We start from the raw sequence: 18904 nt of genomic DNA, 5'->3' as shown, positions 1-18904 counted from the left end.
AGGGACTTTGCAAGGGTCCACTGAGACCCAAATTATTAGTTTAGGGGAAGGCACGCCACGACGTGCCACTCTAGTAGCGAGCCAGGAAAGGCCATGCCACTTCAGCCGTTTAATCCTTCGACATGCCCGTCCTTTCTCCCAGGCCCAGGAAGGGCAGTAGGGTACTGTTTGAGTCTAGTGGGATTCGTTGAGCAGAGTTAGGATTAGCTTAGGGCGGTTAGCTTAGGGTGAAGATGGCCACCCCGTCTGCTCTCGCCGCCTCCACCTGCCAGCTTGCTGGCCTGTCAGCCAGCCCTCATGAACTCTGAAAAACACTTGTGTTCAGACCAAATGTTCAGATGGACAATGAACTTGGGAGCTACCGGGAGGGGAATAAAGGAACTCTGAACTCTGTGGACTCCTTACAGATGACTGAAGACATGAGATGCCCCCACCTCAGAGGCACTCCCCACCCTTTGTTAAATGATTATTGTTTAATCTTTTGTTATGGGATCGAGTACAGGTGCTGTGTTTAGTGTAAGTATGGATAGGGAAGATTTATTGACACTAAGACTAGGGAAATAACTCTTTTGATGCCATGTATGTGGGCTACATTAGGAGAGGAATTGTGTGTAGCCCCGATGGGCTGACAGTCATCTCTTGAAGTTGTAGTTCAGACCTCTACTTAGTTGGGGAAACTACCCCTGGGAGCACCCTGATCTGAAATCGAAAAATCTAAGACTGAGCGATCCTGCGGACCATCGACAAGAAGGGCTGAATCGGGTTTCAGAGCAATTGGTTGGTAAATAAGGGACCAATATGGATCCGAGGTTTGGAGGGTTAACGCCTGCCACCCCGCCCTACCCCCATGGGAGCCCCCATGATCCAAAATCGAAAATCTAAGCCAGAGCGATTGTGTGGGCTACTGTGTTGAATTCATGTGTCAAAGTTTCAGAACAATCAGTCGGGTGATAATGGAGGAGCAGAAAAAATAGCAAAAAGTTAATGGACTGATGGAGGGGCGAACAGATGACCTGACGGACAGACATACAGACATCACACGACCCATTTTATAAGTTCATCTCTTCAAGAATCGCGATGAGATGATCTAATAAATAAGTCATCTGGACAAGGTCCAATGACCCAGACTCGGGCCGGGTCTTCCAGGAGGACGAGTGCCGTGCTCGGATCTGGCTTAAGGGGTAATTGGGTTTAGTTTATAATGGTTATTCCATAGTGCATGATAGCATTGGTTTCATCTATCTATAATTCCACTAATCTCTGTGTGTATGTTTGTTTGTATGTTTGTATGTTTGTATGTCTGTGACCGCTGTTTCTCGACAACTACCGGTCCGATATACTTTAAACTTGCCAGGTATATTGCTGGGGACCCGAGGATGTGCCTTTTCAAGGTTTGAAATTAATCGGACAAGTAGTTACCGAGCTATGTCCAAAAACGATTCAACCAATCAGAGAGCAGCGAGCTATCACGTGTGCCGAACGTGGCGAACAGACTCTGCCTCGGACGGCACATTTGAGAGCGTATTCATTTATTTCACGTTGGCAAACTATGTTGGCGTTAAACTATGTTTTAAAACTAATTAAAACTACTTTGCGATTCATCGTAACTGCGATTCGTAACTGCCGTTCGCTTTGGCTTTGCGAATGGACCAAACCATTTCATGTAAATAGAGGGGGGGGATTGTCACCGTACTCGCAAGCCGTTCGCTTTGGACCAAACCATTTCATGTAAATAGAGGGGGGGGGATATAATTTTAGATATAGATATAGTACGGGCATGCCCTAGTGTAATTAATGTAATTAATGAGACAATGTTGAATGAAGTGTTTTAATGAACCCCTCGCCTTCCTGCCACAAATGTGTGCACCATACTACCTTTGCCTTACACTTTGCCACGTTCCTCATGTGCCTCTGTCCAATTTGTGTTTTACCACAAATCAGAACCAGAACCAGATAAGTGCAGAAGTGCTAGCTCGATCAGATAAGGGACTCCATTACGTGTCAGGAGCAAGGCTGGTGTGTGATCAGAAAATCAACAGCCCCCCTGCCAATCAGCAGCTGTTACACAATGTCCACGCCACCCAATCCACATGAGCCACGGGGGTAACTCCTGAACTAATAAAAGCCGGAACACTGCACTCGCAAAAAAGTCTGGATGCTCTGGTAAGGCTCTCTCGTGGGTTGCTGCACCTTGAGGTGTCAGGCTATCAATCCCATAAGGCTCTCGATCCCACAAACTGAATTGTGTGCAACAAGAGACGTTTGCTACTTTGTGACTGACGTTCACCATCAGAAATGGCTTCATGTGGTATAGGTGACCACAACCAATGGTTAGACCTCACCAAGCCAAGGCTTTTTGCATCCAAACTGATGGATCCATATAAAATAAATAAACCGCCGGTCTTATGGGAACAACCACTACAGCAGAGAATAAAGGCGTAAACTGCTGGGCCTCAGCTGGACAAATGTTTTTATGCCTCCGTTGACTAAGTCACCGGACGCATTATGTTTTTAGGTTGTCCGTCCGGCTGTCCGTCCACAAGAGGTTTTCGTCACCACGATAACTTGAGAACGGCTGAAGGGACCTTATTAAAACTTGGTACAGGTATGTATAATGATGTAAACATGAACTGATTAAATTTTGGAGCAAGAAGGTCAAAGGTCAGAGGTCATGTCAGGTAAAAATGTGATAACTCCAGAACAGCTGAATGGATTTAAAGCAAACTTGGTACAAGTATTATAATGATGTAATATTGTGGGCGGAGGCATATCGGTCGACGTCGTGATGTCAAAGAGTGTCGTTCTAGTTTTTTTTGAATTTCCAGGTAAGAGTCACCATGTTCATTAATTTGTTGTTGATAGTTGTTGTATAGTTGTTGTATAGTTGTTGTAGGTGGTAGGGATTAGAGAAAAGATTAAGGACTAATGTTTAGCATTAAAGGGTTTGAAAAAATGTGCAGCAACAACTACAAAAAACACTCAACGTCCTGTTGCCAAATCGCAATGGGCCTGAAGGCAGGACTGATGATTATGAAACAGACAATGCCAGAATGGTGAGAACAAAAGAGCCACTCTTATGTTGTCTCACCACGTCCAATCAATGAAAGAAATCATTCATAGGTCAGGCAAAGGGTGGTAAAAAATTTTTATATTCGAGTAACAGTTTATTTGTCGGCACACTAGAGTCGTGATATAATTTGTTTCTCATTATAAAAGGATGTGTATGCTTATTATATGCCATTAATTTCATTAATCTGACTGTTTTTTTTTCAGAGTACATTCCTGTGTTTTGCTACAGATAAAAATTATGCACATTTCTAAAATTGAGCATACAGTTGCCATCAAATTTTTATGCAAAATAATGTGCCAGCTCCAAGTAAGCATACTTGTACAAATGGAAGATGGCTTTGGATGGATAATGTCTGCCTTTATATTCTACAGTTGGTCAAAGGTGCCACTGAGTTTTCGTGTGGATGTGAGTACCTTGTAGATAACCCCAAGCCAAGAAAGACAGCATGTGAGACTGATTCACAAACTGTTGCCCAGGTCAGGCATTACTCATGGAATTTCGTCGCGTTAAGGCCAATGGACTATCCACCGAACATGGAATTTTTCAAGACGGCGATTTAACCATTATCCATGAACAATTGGGCATGTCCCAGTTCTCGGCTAGATGGATTCTCCGAAACCTCAGCAATAGCTTCTTCGTGTTGTGAGCTTCTTAAACTGCTCGACGCAGAACCAGCCAACTGTATCGTTGGTCTAGTAACTGCTGATGAAACATGGCTAAACCACTGGGATCCTGAAAACAAATTGGAATCCATGCAAAGGAAGTGCAAGGGATCACCAGCACTCAAGAAATTTCGCATCCAACCCTCAACCAGCAAGAACATCGCCTTTATTTTATGGGATTCCAAGGGAATCCTGCCGATTGGCGATATGTTAAAGAAAACGGCAATTACATGGAAATATTGTACCATTCACGTGAAAAAAATTGCTGCAGGCCATCAAAGACAAACACCGAGAAATGTTGACCACACTTGTGCTCCTGCCTGGGCACAAGGCCTGCGTTGCTCAGATTGGCATTTGTGAGTGGCTTCAAGCAGTGGGATCATACTTCATACAGCCTGGCACAGCCACCGGTGACTCTTATCTGTTTCAACATTTGATGTCAAACCTGCATGTTTCCAATATTTGAAGGAACTGACTGAAGCAACCGAGACATGACCGAAGGAATAATCGGAAAACATTTCGTTTATTAGATTTGACAATTTGAAGGACAAATGGAGCAAGTGCATTAAAATAAAGGAATACTACATTATCATCACGTACCATGCTCTATTCAGAGCGTCAGTTCTGCTGAAGTGGTTTCTTGGCTAGGGTTACAATCCCGGAAGGGTGGCCACTCTGACACAGGATACGCGATTGAGTGTGCAGGTAATTTGTTCAGGGTACCTGTTTTTACTCACCCACTCTTCACAAATGATATGATGGGATCTTTAACGTCCACCAACTAATGCTGGCAGACGGAACGCACCTTTTAGCGTTCATCCGATGGATGGCACACACATTGTTGCATTGCCTTGCATGCGAGACACTAGGATGACAGTTTGTAGCTGGGCCAAGATTTGAACCCAGGCTAGACAGTTCAGAGGAGAGTGTGAAACTATAAAAACTAGAACAACACTCGGATGAGAGCATACCTCCGCCAGGCTGAACAGTTTATATTTTGTATCCCACTGATGGCCCGGATCTCGATTCGGACCTGAACCAAAATCGAATTGGCTTGTTCTTGTCACCTAACCAACTCATCCACCAAGTTTAGTCATAACTCGTCCATAACTCATTAAAATATCATGTTATATATCGCTTTTCACCCGATCTCTCAATGGTGAAGAATCACTTTCAAAACCAAATAATTCTCGTACCCAAATGAATACTCAGATCTTCACCAAAATCGATTCCATTAGTCCTTGTCACACGACCAACCAGTTCACAAAGTTTCGTCCAAATCGGTCCATAACTATTTGAGATATCATGCTATATATCGGTTTTAGCCCGATCACTCAATGGGGAAGAATCACTTAAAAAATTATACGAGTCGGATCCGAATACAGATCTTCACCAAAATTGAACGAATTCTTCCTTGTCACATACATAACCTCTCTATTAAGTTTCGTTCGAATCAGTTCACAACTTTTTGAGATATCCTGCTATATATCGGTTTTAGCCCAATCTCTCAATGGGGAAGAATCACTTTTAAAATTCTACGAGTCGGATCCGAATCCAGATCTTCACCAAAATTGAACCAATTCTTCCTTGTCACATACATAACCTCTCTATTAAGTTTCGTTCGAATCAGTTCACAACTTTTTGAGATATCCTGCTATATATCGGTTTTAGCCCAATCTCTCAATGGTGAAGAATCACTTTAAAAATTCTAATCGTCGGATCCGAATCCAGATCTTCACCAAAATTGAACCGATTCTTCCTTGTCACATACATAACCTCTCTATTAAGTTTCGTTCGAATCCGTTCACAACCTTTTGAGATATCCTGCTATATATCGGTTTTAGCCCAATCTCTCAATGGTGAAGAATCACTTTAAAAATTCTTCTAGTCGGATCCGAATCCAGATCTTCACCAATATTGAACCGATTCTTCCTTGTCACATACATAACCTCTCTATTAAGTTTCGTTCGAATCCGTTCACAACTTTTTGAGATATCCTGCTACATATCGGTTTTAGCCCAATCTCTCAATGGTGAAGAATCACTTTAAAAATTCTACTAGTCGGATCCGAATCCAGATCTTCACCAATATTGAACCAATTCTTCCTTGTCACACACCCAACCTGTCCACCAAATTTCGTCGGAATCCTTGCACAACTTTTTGAGACATCTTGTTCACAGACAAACAGACAGACATACAGACAAACAAATAGACAGACAGGGTTGAAAACATAACCTTCATGCACCTTCGGTGGCAGAGGTAAAAAAAATTGTTGGTGTGTCCTGGGCTTTTGTGAATATCTCACTCCTCAAAGTCGATGAAGATCCCTCATTCCAATCTCTCACTCACCAATTCCAGCTGCATCACTTTGTTGTTTGAGTGCAGTTCATGCATCGACTATTGAATCCTTTGCTAGCTCGCAGCAGCACCAACATATAGTGAGGCCCAAGAGATGCGCTAAAAGATCTTGGCAGCGAAGCCCTACTTTCTTGTGATCACGAAAAAATATTCGATAAGTCCATCCGAATAAGGTTAAAAAAAAACCTCCTTGCTGTAGGCCATTTCGAAAAGCTCATTACAGCTGGAGATTGAAAGGGCTGTGTAAACCAAGTTTGGTTGCATCTGTCACCTTGCAGATAAAAACAAGAACTTCACACACCTTTGTCTGAACAGCAGGAACAACGACATGTCATGGGCAGCACAGGATTATGTAATGAGAGAGAAGAATATGAAAAATGGAATGAAGAGGTCGTGGTTGAAGGGTTACAAAACGAGATAAAACAGTTTCATGGATTATATCCAATATGGAAGGAGAAAATTCTAGTTGCTGATACTTACCTATGACTGAGAGGTAAGCGGTGACTGTGTTCACCACCTGAGCAAAAACAGAGCATCGATATGGCCCCTCATCACTCAGGCTCACGTTGGAGATGGAAATGGTGAGTTCATTCCGCCCTGCATTCACCAACTCGATACGACTGTCTTTGAGTGCTAGGGGAAGCAAGGGGGAAACATGCAAAGAATGACAAAAGGTTAAACTCATTCTGCTTGGTGAATGGCTCATCATCTATCTGTCTGATGCATCCGAAATATTCAACGTCCTTATTTATCTTTCATGCTCACAGCAGATATCTTCAAATATTCCCAAATTTAAAAGCCGTGCACGTTTTCAATGTTTTTCTATTGTAGAGTACTAAACTCCATTTTACTGACCAATAAGACATTACAACCAAAATGTGCATCACCTCGTTTCATAATGTTCATTAATTTCTGGACCTATAATGCTCGATAGTAAAACGGTAACTGACATGCAAATTGCATGATTGTAATGTTTTGTTTCCAAGATGTCATGAGTATTTGTATGCGTCTCTACAGCCTCGAGAATGTGACCGATTGATCGAACTTGCACTGCAGCGGTTTCACGTAACTGAACATCCAATGCACGTACAAATGATCGCAGTGGCGAGAAGCATGATGAGATGCAGATAGGTCGATGCATTCGTTTGTGGAGGTGCCTTGGCACGGCTGCATGATGTTCAATCACAATGGGTTGGTCAACGTGTGCTTGTGCGGAATACTTTATGTTTAGGCTTCCTCGACTCGCAAGCAAGAATGCATTCGTCTTGTACCTTACTTATTGCTGATGGTCTGAAATGACCATCGAGACCGATGTCAATGTGTCAACCTGTCAATTGAAAACATCCAAGATTTCGAAACATTGGGCCTTTCGAATATTGGTCCCTCGTCCTATCCTCTTAGATTTTATATCTTTCGCTTCCAACTATGTGCAAAAGAATTGATGGGTGTACTGTGGTGAATTTGCAATTACAATGCAAATTATGGATCTCTGTTGTATCGTGTAAAATCCAGTCGAGTAGTAATGCAGCCCACATAATGATACGGGTGATTAAAAAGAAAGCAGTTTGGGCCGTGGCCATTACAGTGTCTGGCGTGATTATTGCGGTGCTTGTGAATACTCATGGTATACACAACAAATCTGACGACGACGATGAGATGGCCTTGCTGTAGTAAAACGATATGAACTCCACTGAACCAGTGGGACTGGGTCGGACCAGTTGGAAATCGCGATAAGGCCACAATGTGGTCATTCATTGAGCAAGGGGCACACACCTGGTCCAGAAACCTAGTATTGCAACGCCTTTAGTGAAGCGGGATGACGCACGGTGAAGGAAGAGGTGTGTCAGCAGTGATCGCCGGCTGGGCTGCACCCTGCACATTGGACAGTCGACCAAAAATCCTCTTCAAGTAGCAAGTGACACCTCAGGATTGCACAAAGGACCAGTCCCAATATGAAACTGCAAGTGATTACCTATGCCACCAAAGATGCACAGAGGTTGCGTTTTAACTCTTGTCTGATTGCCTGTTTGTCTGTGAGCAGGATATTTCAATGTCTCTTACTATGTCTCTCCGAAAAGACTGACTGGACAACCCTCCCATCCACTTTCTCAACAATTCTCTCCAAGAAGTTCCATCGCTCAAGCTTTTCAATCTCACTATCTGCCATGATCTTTCCTGGGAAAACCACATTTCCAAGCTGGCCTCCAACGCCAGTCGCCGACTGGGCATCCTCCGTCGTGCGAAGTCCTTCCTTGGCACACCTGAGCTCCTCACCACATACAAGGCTTTCATCCGCAGCTCAATGGAGTACTGCTCTCCCCTCTGGGCTGGTGCTCCTGCCTCAAACCTAGCTCGGCTTCACGCTGTTGAAACCAAAGCGTTCAGAATCATTGGAATCTCCCGCGATGACGCTAACTCCGAGGGCCTCTCACTTACTCACCGCAAGCAAGTTGGTGGTCTTTCTGTCTTATACCGACTCCTCTCTGGTCTTGCTCCCCCAGCTCTCTCTGGGCTCTGTCCCCCAAATATTCCTACAGGTCACACAAGATCCGCCAGCAACCCTCTTATGGTTAAACTGCCAAAATCAAGACTCTCTGCTCACCTTCACTCCATTCCTCTTTTCTCCCACCTCTGGAACAAACTCCCTCACTCTCTTCAATCCCACTCCTCCCTCCAGGTCTTTAAAACAGCTGTTCCCCACCATCTCTCGTCTTCCCCAATCCAAAAACTTGATCTTTTCTACCCCAGCTAATTTCACCCCAGATCCACTTTTCTGAAATACCAACTTTTTTCCTGGAAGTCCTTATAGTGTCCTTGTGTCTTATACATCTCCCACCCACCCCCCCCCCCCCCCCCTTCCCATGCCTCCTCCCCCCAAGCCCTCTCCTTCCCACAGATCTCCCGATGTTCCTGCTCTCAAATGTTGTGTTTGTGTGCTTCCCCTTCTCTCCCCATCTTGGCTACCGCTCCCCTTATTATATATTTTGTGTGTTTGTTTGATTTTGTGTGTGATAAATGTTAGCTCTTTCACGAGCCTCGAACCTGTGTACAAAAAAAAGAAAAAAAAGCTGATTAGATTTTGGTTCAAGTCTGGATGCAGATTCGGCCTATCGGTCGGATACAAAATGTAAACTGTTCCCCTGATGGAGGTATTCGCTCCACTGAGTAGTATTGTAGTTGATATTTGTATTGGTAGGCTGCCAGGATGGCCTCAAGGTAGGTACACTCACCTCTAAGCTGTGTAGCCTGGGTTGAAATCCCTATCCAGCTATAAAGTGTCATCGTGGTGTTTCACAGGCATGGTTATTCATCAATGTGTGTGCCGTCTCGAGGATGGACATTAAACTGGGCATCCTATCTGCCGGCATTAATTGGTGGACCGTAAATATCCCACAGTCCTTCGGGAAGAACAGGCGAGTATGAGCTATCGCCGGGAAACCCTGGTAAAATTCCAAATCCCTGCCCTAACCTACAGAGGGCAATACCTCAGCAGCACAGCCGCACCCTTAGCCAATTATGCCACCCCGCAACCTCGTGCTGCATAATGAAGAAGATTTGTATTGGTCATCAACAAACTGAAAAATGGCGGGTTACATTGGCTGGATAGAATCATTGGACGAAGGTCAGAAGGACTGGTGAGCACTTTCTTCGAGATTGGTGCACTGTTTTCTCGAATTGACAATGACAAGTAGGTTGCCAGCATTGTGTTGTGTAATAGGCTGCAAAACATATGGGCTTCTTCGGAATCTCACCATGCCAGATAAACCTTTGACTAAGTCTTATGGGGATTTGCTGTTATGGAGATCTTATGGGATAAAATTATGCAGTATCCTTTAACCCCAACGCCCAGCATAACTGCACCCACATTTAGATTCCCGAAGCGTGATCAACATGATGGAGACAATGCGATGTCGTCGCCAAATTAAAGAGGTCATCTCTGGACATTACAATGGTGACAATGTAAACGATGCATCACGAGACCAATTCACCTATAAACTGAATATGTGAGATGATACAGAAACGCATATTATCTGAAAGTGAAATCTGAAAGCCCCTCCTCCCCCCCTCTTCCCATGTCTCCTCCCCCCAAGCCCTCTCCATCCCACAGATCTCCCGATGTCCCTGCTCTCAAATGTTGTGTTTGTGCTTCCCCTTCTCTCCCGATCTTGTCTACCGCTCCCCGTATTATATGTTTTGTGCGTCTGTTTGATTTTTTGTGTGATAAATGTTAGCTCTTTCACGAGCCTCGATCCTGTATACAAAAAAAATAAAATTAGAAAGCTGTTGAATCACTGTAGCAATTGCAATGGACTCAGATGTAAGGGTAAACAGAAAGTTCACAAGCTGACCAAGTCCTCTGGTTGAGTATTCCAAGTCCTCTTGTGCCAAGAAAAAAAACTATCGTGAATTTTGTTTGCGATGTAGGAGGAAACCAGACCCTGACTTGCTATTCCAGTAGGAAGAGTGTCATAACTGTCTCCAGAAAGGCCACCTCGCCAAGAACTGCCAAAGGGCAAGTAGAATGACAGAAAATAAGCCCAGGAGGAAAAATGTCATGCATGTACATTGTACATACAGTGTGAGTCATGATAGCAGTGACAGCGATTTAGAGGAGTCGGGTGTTGCTAGCATTGCAGTAAATGGTGTAGATAGGCTGGAAGTCATCTGGATTAATCCCAAAGTGGCAAGAAATTCTACAAGTATGGAGTTGGACACCAGATCGGCAGTCTCGATCATTTCCCTGGAAGAGTACTCAAATTGCACAAACAAATGAAATTCATAAGAAGTATCGCATTATTTCGTGCTTAAACCGGTGAACAAGTAAAGCCGAAAGGCAAGTTAAGGGTATGTTTCACAATGCCATAATTACATTGCAAATTATGGCTCTCGTTTATATTGTGTAAAATCCAGGAACGTTGTGATGTAGCTCGCATGATGACACGAGTGTTTAAAAAGAAAGTAGAAAATTATTAAAATGCCGTCATTGCAGTGTATGGCATGATTATTGTGGTACTTGTGAATTTGTCAGGGCATACACAACAGGTACAGTTCCAGACACCCTGTGCACTTGGCTGCCGAGGCACAAATTTGTTTCTTTCACACAGCAGACATGTTGGTGGTATCACAATCACCTACCACTTCACACCTGGTCTTTAACACTTGTCCGTCCCCAGTTTCATCATTCGTCGTTTTCATTCAAGCAAAAGAGTTTCATAATTTAAACTGGATGCAATTCGGAATCACAAAAATATAGCAAACTAGCAGAAGTACCCGGCGTTGCCGGGCGGGGAAGGAGGGGGGGCGGGGAGGGGTGGAGGGGAAGGGGGGAAGGGGGGTAAAGGGGAAGGGAGGAAGTGGAGGGGAGGGGGGAGGGGAGGGGGAGGAGGGAAAGGGGGGGTGGGGGAGGGGAAGGGGGGGAAAGGGGAAGGGAGGAAGTGGAGGGGAGGGGGGGAGGGGCGGGAAGGGGGGGTGAGGTATTAGAAGGGAAGGGGGAGGGAGGGATTAGACATGCATCTCTCTCATTTTCTGTCTCTCACTGTCTGGCCCTCGCCACACGTTGTTGATTGGCGTTCAGACGTGCCACTCTCTCATTTAGAGACACGTTCTTGATTGGCTTGTCGACGGTGAAAAGTATCTTCATCGGTTTCATGGAGTCTCCGATCAGCGATTTTCCTTGCTCTGAAGGTTGAACGCGACAAATTTCTTTTCTTCGATGGCATTGCCTTTATCACAGGCAGTCTTCCATGTGTGAACTCGTAGACAAATTCAATTTTTTTTCACTTTTACGTTTACACGTGGTAACCTAACTCGCTCGCTCGCCAGATGAAGATCCTGAACGACTCTGCAATCAAACAAACGACGTCTTGCTAATGCCACGTCGTGGGCATGGCCAACGTGGCCTCATCCTCCCAGGTGATTGGCTAACTCGCTCGCGAGCCTGACGAAGATCCTGAGCGAGCCATAAAAGGTAACCGATAACATGCAAATTGATGGCGCAGGCAGTTATGTATATGGGGCTGGGGTCTAGTGCCTTCTTCCTTGCAAACTTGAAAATATTGTCAGAACCCAATCGGAAATGCGATAAGTTATGGCTAAAAATATGGATCTAAAGATGAAAGAAAAAAAAAACTCGGCCTCGGACAAACCTTGGACAGACCCCCCTCCTCCCCCCCACACACACACAGGAGCCTCGACCCCCGTACATTCGCAGAGAGTGTAAACGGGCAGGGTATCAGGCAACTTGAACTTGGCAGCCTGGCCTGGCTCGTACGTCCAAACTTCATTCTTCAGACGCTGGTGACCAGGCTGCCACTGATAATCCCCACATAATCCCAATGCAGCCTGCGTGGGAGTATAGCCACTGATCTATAGTATAGCAGGCGGCGTGGAGTCTGGCGGCGAGGATGGAACATCACGTGATCGCTCTGAGCGAATGAGCGAGCTGCTCTGGCACAGGCTGAGATCAGTGTATAATGTTCCTCGCTGAAATGCGCTAAGTTAAATATGAATAAAAAATATGGATCTCGTCATCAGAGGTCATTTTTAGGTAGGCCATGTCCTTCCCAGGCCCAATGGCCATGTCTATGCCAAAACTCAAGTACGTGAGCCTCTCCGTTTAGGAGTCTATAGGTAACATACACACACACACACACACACACACACACACACACACACACACACACACACACACACACACACACACATACACACACTCACACACACACACATACACACATACACACACACATACAAACTGTGTTTTATTTATATAGATACAATAAATATCTGTAGATGAGAATGAGAGGTGTTGAGTTCCTATCATTTCCTGTTAATACAAGTGAGCAGCCACAGTGGATATACTCCCATATAAAACAAGCACACACAAACACATATGTATACATATTACATGTACTGTATATTTTTTTTTTAAAGAAAGAAGGTGCTTCAACCAGAAAGTAAAAACTAGATCTACTCCGCAAATTTGAGCAAATAAGCAAGAGCAGACCCGGTCTCAGACGACGTTTCACCTGCTTCACAGCAGGCTTCCTCCCAACAGACCACGAGCCCCAGCACCTACCGGTTTTTATCGCCATGTGGCCGCTTCCGGTCACATGATGGTGCTCCAGGTCAGATGGAGAAGTTTATTTTTTATTTTTGCAAACCTCAAGCAAAACTAGAATCCGGGCACTCGGTAGAGCGCATACCTTCGCCGCAGCTACTGTTCTGTACTTGGCATGGGAGTGTATGCGATGTGAAACTTTATGTGAAATGCGATCGATTTTTAAAAATCAGAATTTGAGCAAATCTGTTTCATTCGTCTGTTAATATGCCTCCCCGATTGACACATCTGCAATTTGAATTTCATTTGAGGTTGAAATGATTGCGGGAGATCGCGTTATAGTGATGACGTCTTGGATGGACATCCTCTTCTTCAGTCGCTCATAACTTTGAGTGAAATACGATCGAGTTAAAAATAGTCAGAATTTGAGCAAATCTGTTTCATTCGTTTGTTAATATGCCTCATCTCTTGACAAATCTGCAATTATAATTTTTTTTGAGGTTGAAATGATCGCGGGAGATTGCGTTATAGTGATGACGTCCTGGATGGACATCTTCTTCTTCAGTCGCGCATAACTTTGAGTGAAATACGATCGAGTTAAAAATAGTCAGAATTTGAGCAAATCTGTTTCATTCGTTTGTTAATATGCCTCATCTATTGTCAAATCTGCAATTATAATTTTTTTTGAGGTTGAAATGATCGCGGGAGATCGCGTTATAGTGATGACGTCCTGGATGGACATCTTCTTCTTCAGTCGCTCATAACTTTGAGTGAAATACGATCGAGTTAAAAATAGTCAGAATTTGAGCAAATCTGTTTCCCAAAATCTAATCAAATGTGTCCCGTATAATAACCAATCATCCCACCAAATTTCATGCAATTCGGTTGAATACTTTTTGAGTTATGCGATTAACATACACACACACAGACATACAAATAAATACACAGCGATCAAAACATAACCTTCCGCTTTTGCGAAGGTAATAAACGTCAAGACACACCATTGATGGGTCGCTCTGCTCTTTTTGTTATTACTCACAAGTGATCTGCTGTTGGTTGAGTGTGCGTGAGCATGTGTGTGGTTGTTATTACCTTCGCAAAAGCGGAAGGTTATGTTTTGATCGCTGTGTATTTATTTGTATGTCTGTGTGTGTGTGTGTATGTTAATCGCATAACTCAAAAAGTATTCAACCGAATTGCATGAAATTTGGTGGGATGATTGGTTATTATACGGGACACATTTGATTAGATTTTGGGAGCAATCGGGTCAAAGGTCAAGGTCACGAAAAGGTCAAAATCGTATTTTTGTTGTTCTGTTCCCTACACTCCCATGCCAAGTACAGAACAGTAGCTGCGGCGAAGGTATGCGCTCTACCGAGTGCCCGTTCTAGTTGTTGCTGTTGTCATTGTTGTTGTGTTTCCTGGGCACGACCGTGGGTGATTTAGTGTGACGTGAAGAGGTGCGTGTTGTCAGGTTGTTGGCGTTTCCGTTGGGTGTTGTGCACACATGGGTGTTGTGTTTGGGATCGAGTGTTGATGTTTTTTGCTCACCTTATCCTGCTGCTTGTACCATACAGTTTTTGCAATTTGGATGAGAGGTGTGTATTGTATGTATTGTGTGTATTGTGTGTATTGTATATATTGTGTGTATTCTGTGTATTGTGTGTATTGTATATATTCTGTGTATTGTGTGTATTGTGTGTATTGTATATGTTGGAACCCATCTGTGGATCGGTCCCATCGGCCGATGGGTCTGACCCATCTGTGGATGCACGAGAAATGACAATGCAGACCCATCGGCCGATGGGTCTGCGCCATCTGCGGATGTGTTGTTCACCTTGAAGGAATGTGTTGACAGAATGGTGCTCTTCAATCAGGTACACAGTCATTGGAATTACATGTGGTAGGAATTTAACAGAGATGATTTTTAAATGTTTTATTATCTATTTCTACCCATCTATTTATACATTTTGTCAATACATTTTGTAATTAACAGATACATGGCAGTTTTAGTAAAGCTTTACATAACATACTCAACATTCATACAAAACATTAGGTGTTCTTCTGATAATGGCGGAGGGGAATGTTAAATTCCTTTATATTAAATTAAATAAAATAAAATTTAAATTAAATAAATTAAAAAAAATTAAATTTTAAAAATAAAAGTTAAATAAAACATTTAAAAATCATCTCTGTTAAATTCCTACCACATGTAATTCCAATGACTGTGTACCTGATTGAAGAGCACCATTCTGTCAACACATTCCTTCAAGGTGAACAACACATCCGCAGATGGCGCAGACCCATCGGCCGATGGGTCTGCATTGTCATTTCTCGTGCATCCACAGATGGGTCAGACCCATCGGCCGATGGGACCGATCCACAGATGGGTTCCAACATATATATTGAGTGTATTCTGTGTATTGTGTGTATTCTGTGTATTGTTTGTATTGTGTGTATTGTGTGTATTGTATATATTGTGTGTATTGTGTGTATTGTGTGTATTGTGTGTATTGTGTATAGTGTGGGGGTGTCAACAGTCCTCAGTTAGACCACCGTCTAGGCTCTTCACATGCCATGCTTCCAGTATCAATCTGTGTCCTTTGTTGGACATTGTGTCTCGGACACGGGTCCCATCAAAATCAAATTTGTGACCAGATTGCAGGAAATGACAGCTATGGCTGACTGTGTCACCTTTCCCAGCCTAACTGCTCTATCATGTTCATCTAGCCTTTGTTTCAAATTCCTTCCAGTTTCACCAATGTACAATTGGTCACATTCTTTGCACGATGAATGGTAAACTACTGGTAAGGTACTGGCGTAATGTTTGCAGGTCAGTTTGTGAGCTTGCTTGTCGTCTTGGGGTGCTCAGTTACAATTCAGCCAAATAGGCCACTCAGTTTTTCGAAGACCCAGTCAAGTCACAATAGTGCTGGTTATACTATATCAGCAATAATCCCCTTAGCTGCTGGTGATAAACATATAGCACACGAAATGTCGGACAATCTAAAAGAAAATTGAGCAACAAGCTGTAAGACCTGATAAACATAAAGAGCAAAATAATATACCTGTAACTAACCTGAAAAACAATTCATACTACCTTATGACAGTCACTTTGACATTTACAGTATTACAATTCACAAAAGGTTCATACATTAAAATCCTGAGCATTCTGACGATTTTGGCTTACATTGTACTCTGAAACAACTTTATTGCTGATGACGTCTCAACGCAAAACACGAGTCCAACATGAAGACAAAGAGATCACAGGAGTTTGCAGTAGCAATTCACAAGACAAAATAAATTGTCAATTGAAGCTCACACAAAGATACGTTGAGTGACAGCACATAATAAAAATTTTTTTAAAAAGTATGTGAGTGACAGCACATAATGAGGGAATATTTTCCTTATTAATTATGTATACTGTCAGAAATTATTTATAAGGGATGATTTGATGTTCTGTATACTGTTTAATGCATGTTTGCTTACAATTAGCTATAAACTGAAGTGCTTATCATTTAGGATTTTATAATTTTTGTTGAAACTAGATGTGAGTTGTAAATGTAGAGTCATTTAAAACTAGCAGGGCACTCGGTAGAGCACGTACCACTCCCAGGCCGAACAGTTTATGGTTTCTATCCCACTGATAGGCCAAATCTGGTTTCAGACCTGAACCAAAATCGAATTGGCTTGTTCTCGTCACCTAACCACCTGGTCCACCAAGTTTATTCATAACTCGTCCACAAATCTTTACTCCCGCCAGGTTGTAATGCATTCGATCGTGTCTGTGTGTGTGTGTGTGTGTGTGTGTGTGTGTGTGTGTGTGTGTGTGTGTGTGTGTGTGTGTGTGTGTGTGTGTGTGTGTGTGTGTGTGTGTGTGTGTTCGTGTGTTCGTGTACAAGATATCTGGAAAAGTTCTGAACGGATTTGGATGAAAGTTGGTGGGATGATTGCCCTTGGGATAAGGAAGAATTGATTAGTTTTTGATGAAGCTCAGGATATTATTCCAGATCCAGGAATTTTTTGAAGGATTGTTTACCATTGGAAGATAGGGCTCATTTTCTTTGAACATTATCTTCTATATATTCTATGTTTAACATTGTGATATGAAAATAGTTTTCATATTTGTTGTAAATGTAGTTTAAACTCGTGGTTATGCGTTAGAGCGGTGTATTTTGTTAGCAGCGCCGTCTTCAAGATTCTTTTTTTTTTCTAATAAAGACATTCTCTCATTTTAAAACCACCAAAGTGTGTATTCGGTTTCCCCGTTTCATAAAATGTATCGTTTGATATGTATAATGGTTTAAAAGTTTTTTTATATTTTTTTCTTTTTACCTCAGAAGAGATATCAACATTTACCTCAGCGAATGTCAATCGCGGTGTCAGTATTTGATGAACTTATAAAGACTGAGGTGAGTTATAAATGTGACCAGCACGTGCACGGGATTCTTCCCAGAAGAATGAGTGGTCGCATTAGCTTGTACGACTTAAATGAGCGAGTTTTGTTTTCACGTTTGGGCCAGTTTTACATGTTGTATCCCTAAGGAATGAAACGAACGTTTTCCTGGCTTACAATTTTATTTGAAGTCACACGTGCCTCAAAATACACTCACTTATATGGAATTGAACGCTGAATCCGAAAATGTAAGTGAAATTGCCTTGTTTTTTTCTTCCATTATCTTCTATATATTTACTCCCGCTAGGGAGTAATGCATTCGCTCGTGTGTGCGTGTGTGCGTGTGTGTGTGTGTGTGTGTGTGTGTGTGTGTGTGTGTGTGTGTGTGTGTGTGTGTGTGTGTGTGTGTGTGTGTGTTCGTGTGTTTATAAACAAGATATCTGGAAAAGTTCTGAACGGATTTGGATGAAAGTTGGTGGGATGATTGTACTTGGGATAAGGAAGAATTGATTAGTTTTTGGTGAAGCTCAGGAAATTATTCCGGATCCAGGAAGTTTTTTGGGGAATTTTATTGGGAATTTTTTTTTCTGTTTTCCTTTAAAAACCATTTTCTCTGCAATAATTGGACCAATTGAGAGCAAATTTTTACCATAGGAGGGACTGGGACTGCAGAATATTTTAATGGTAATTATGATGTCACAGGTCACGTGGTTCGGCCGCCATATTGTTTTGCGTGAAAAACACTAAAATCCAATTTTCTCCAAAACGACTGAACAGATCGAGGCCAAACTTTGCAGGCAGAATCGCATACCCATGACGAACAAAAAGGTCAGCGAGCATGACGTTATGCATCACATGGTTTCAGTGTTATGACGTTTTAAAGCACAAACATTTAAAACCTAGCTCCTCCCTCATTTGTGATCCAATCGAGGGGAAACTTCACAAATCTGTTCAGCATATCAGTCTACTAAAATTCCCTTTTGGAATTTGCGATAGGTCACGTGGTTTTGCAGATATCATTAATAAAACGCAAATAATAAAAACATTTATATCTCTTGAACCACTTCATTGATCGACGTGAAATTGATCGACGTGAAACTTAATCCTGCAGTAGAAGTCATGAAGTGTAACAAGTGTGCAAAATTTGAAGATGATTAGATGTACGGTCTGGAAGCTGGAAGTTGTTATTGCGTGAAGAAGAAGAGTCTTCGACTCTGGACGATTAATTTATTTATCACATGTACAGACTTGCAGGCATCGTTTGACACAATCTCCCGGGTTAATTTGAACCTCAAATAAAATTATAATTCCAGATTTGTCAATGGCTGAGGTATATTAACAAATGAATAAAACAGATG

General features: G+C 42.7%; 1 protein-coding gene across 7 annotated transcripts in view; it reads right to left on the bottom strand.

The window, feature by feature from the left end:
• LOC137433361 (cell adhesion molecule 2) overlaps positions 1–18904 on the bottom strand; it is a 372982-nt gene that overhangs the window by 201900 nt on the left and 152178 nt on the right. For all 7 annotated transcript variants that reach the window (XM_068125694.2, XM_068125699.2, XM_068125705.2 and 4 more), the window contains exon 3: positions 6571–6723. In XM_068125694.2, coding sequence (XP_067981795.1) covers positions 6571–6723 — 153 coding nt within the window. The remainder of the gene's footprint in view (positions 1–6570; positions 6724–18904) is intronic.

This window comes from Myxine glutinosa, chromosome 1 (assembly GCF_964187855.1).
Source record: "Myxine glutinosa chromosome 1, kmMyxGlut1.1, whole genome shotgun sequence".
NCBI lineage: Eukaryota > Metazoa > Chordata > Myxini > Myxiniformes > Myxinidae > Myxine > Myxine glutinosa.
Note: the sequence above shows the minus strand (reverse complement) of the source record. Positions and strands in the feature narration are given on the sequence as shown.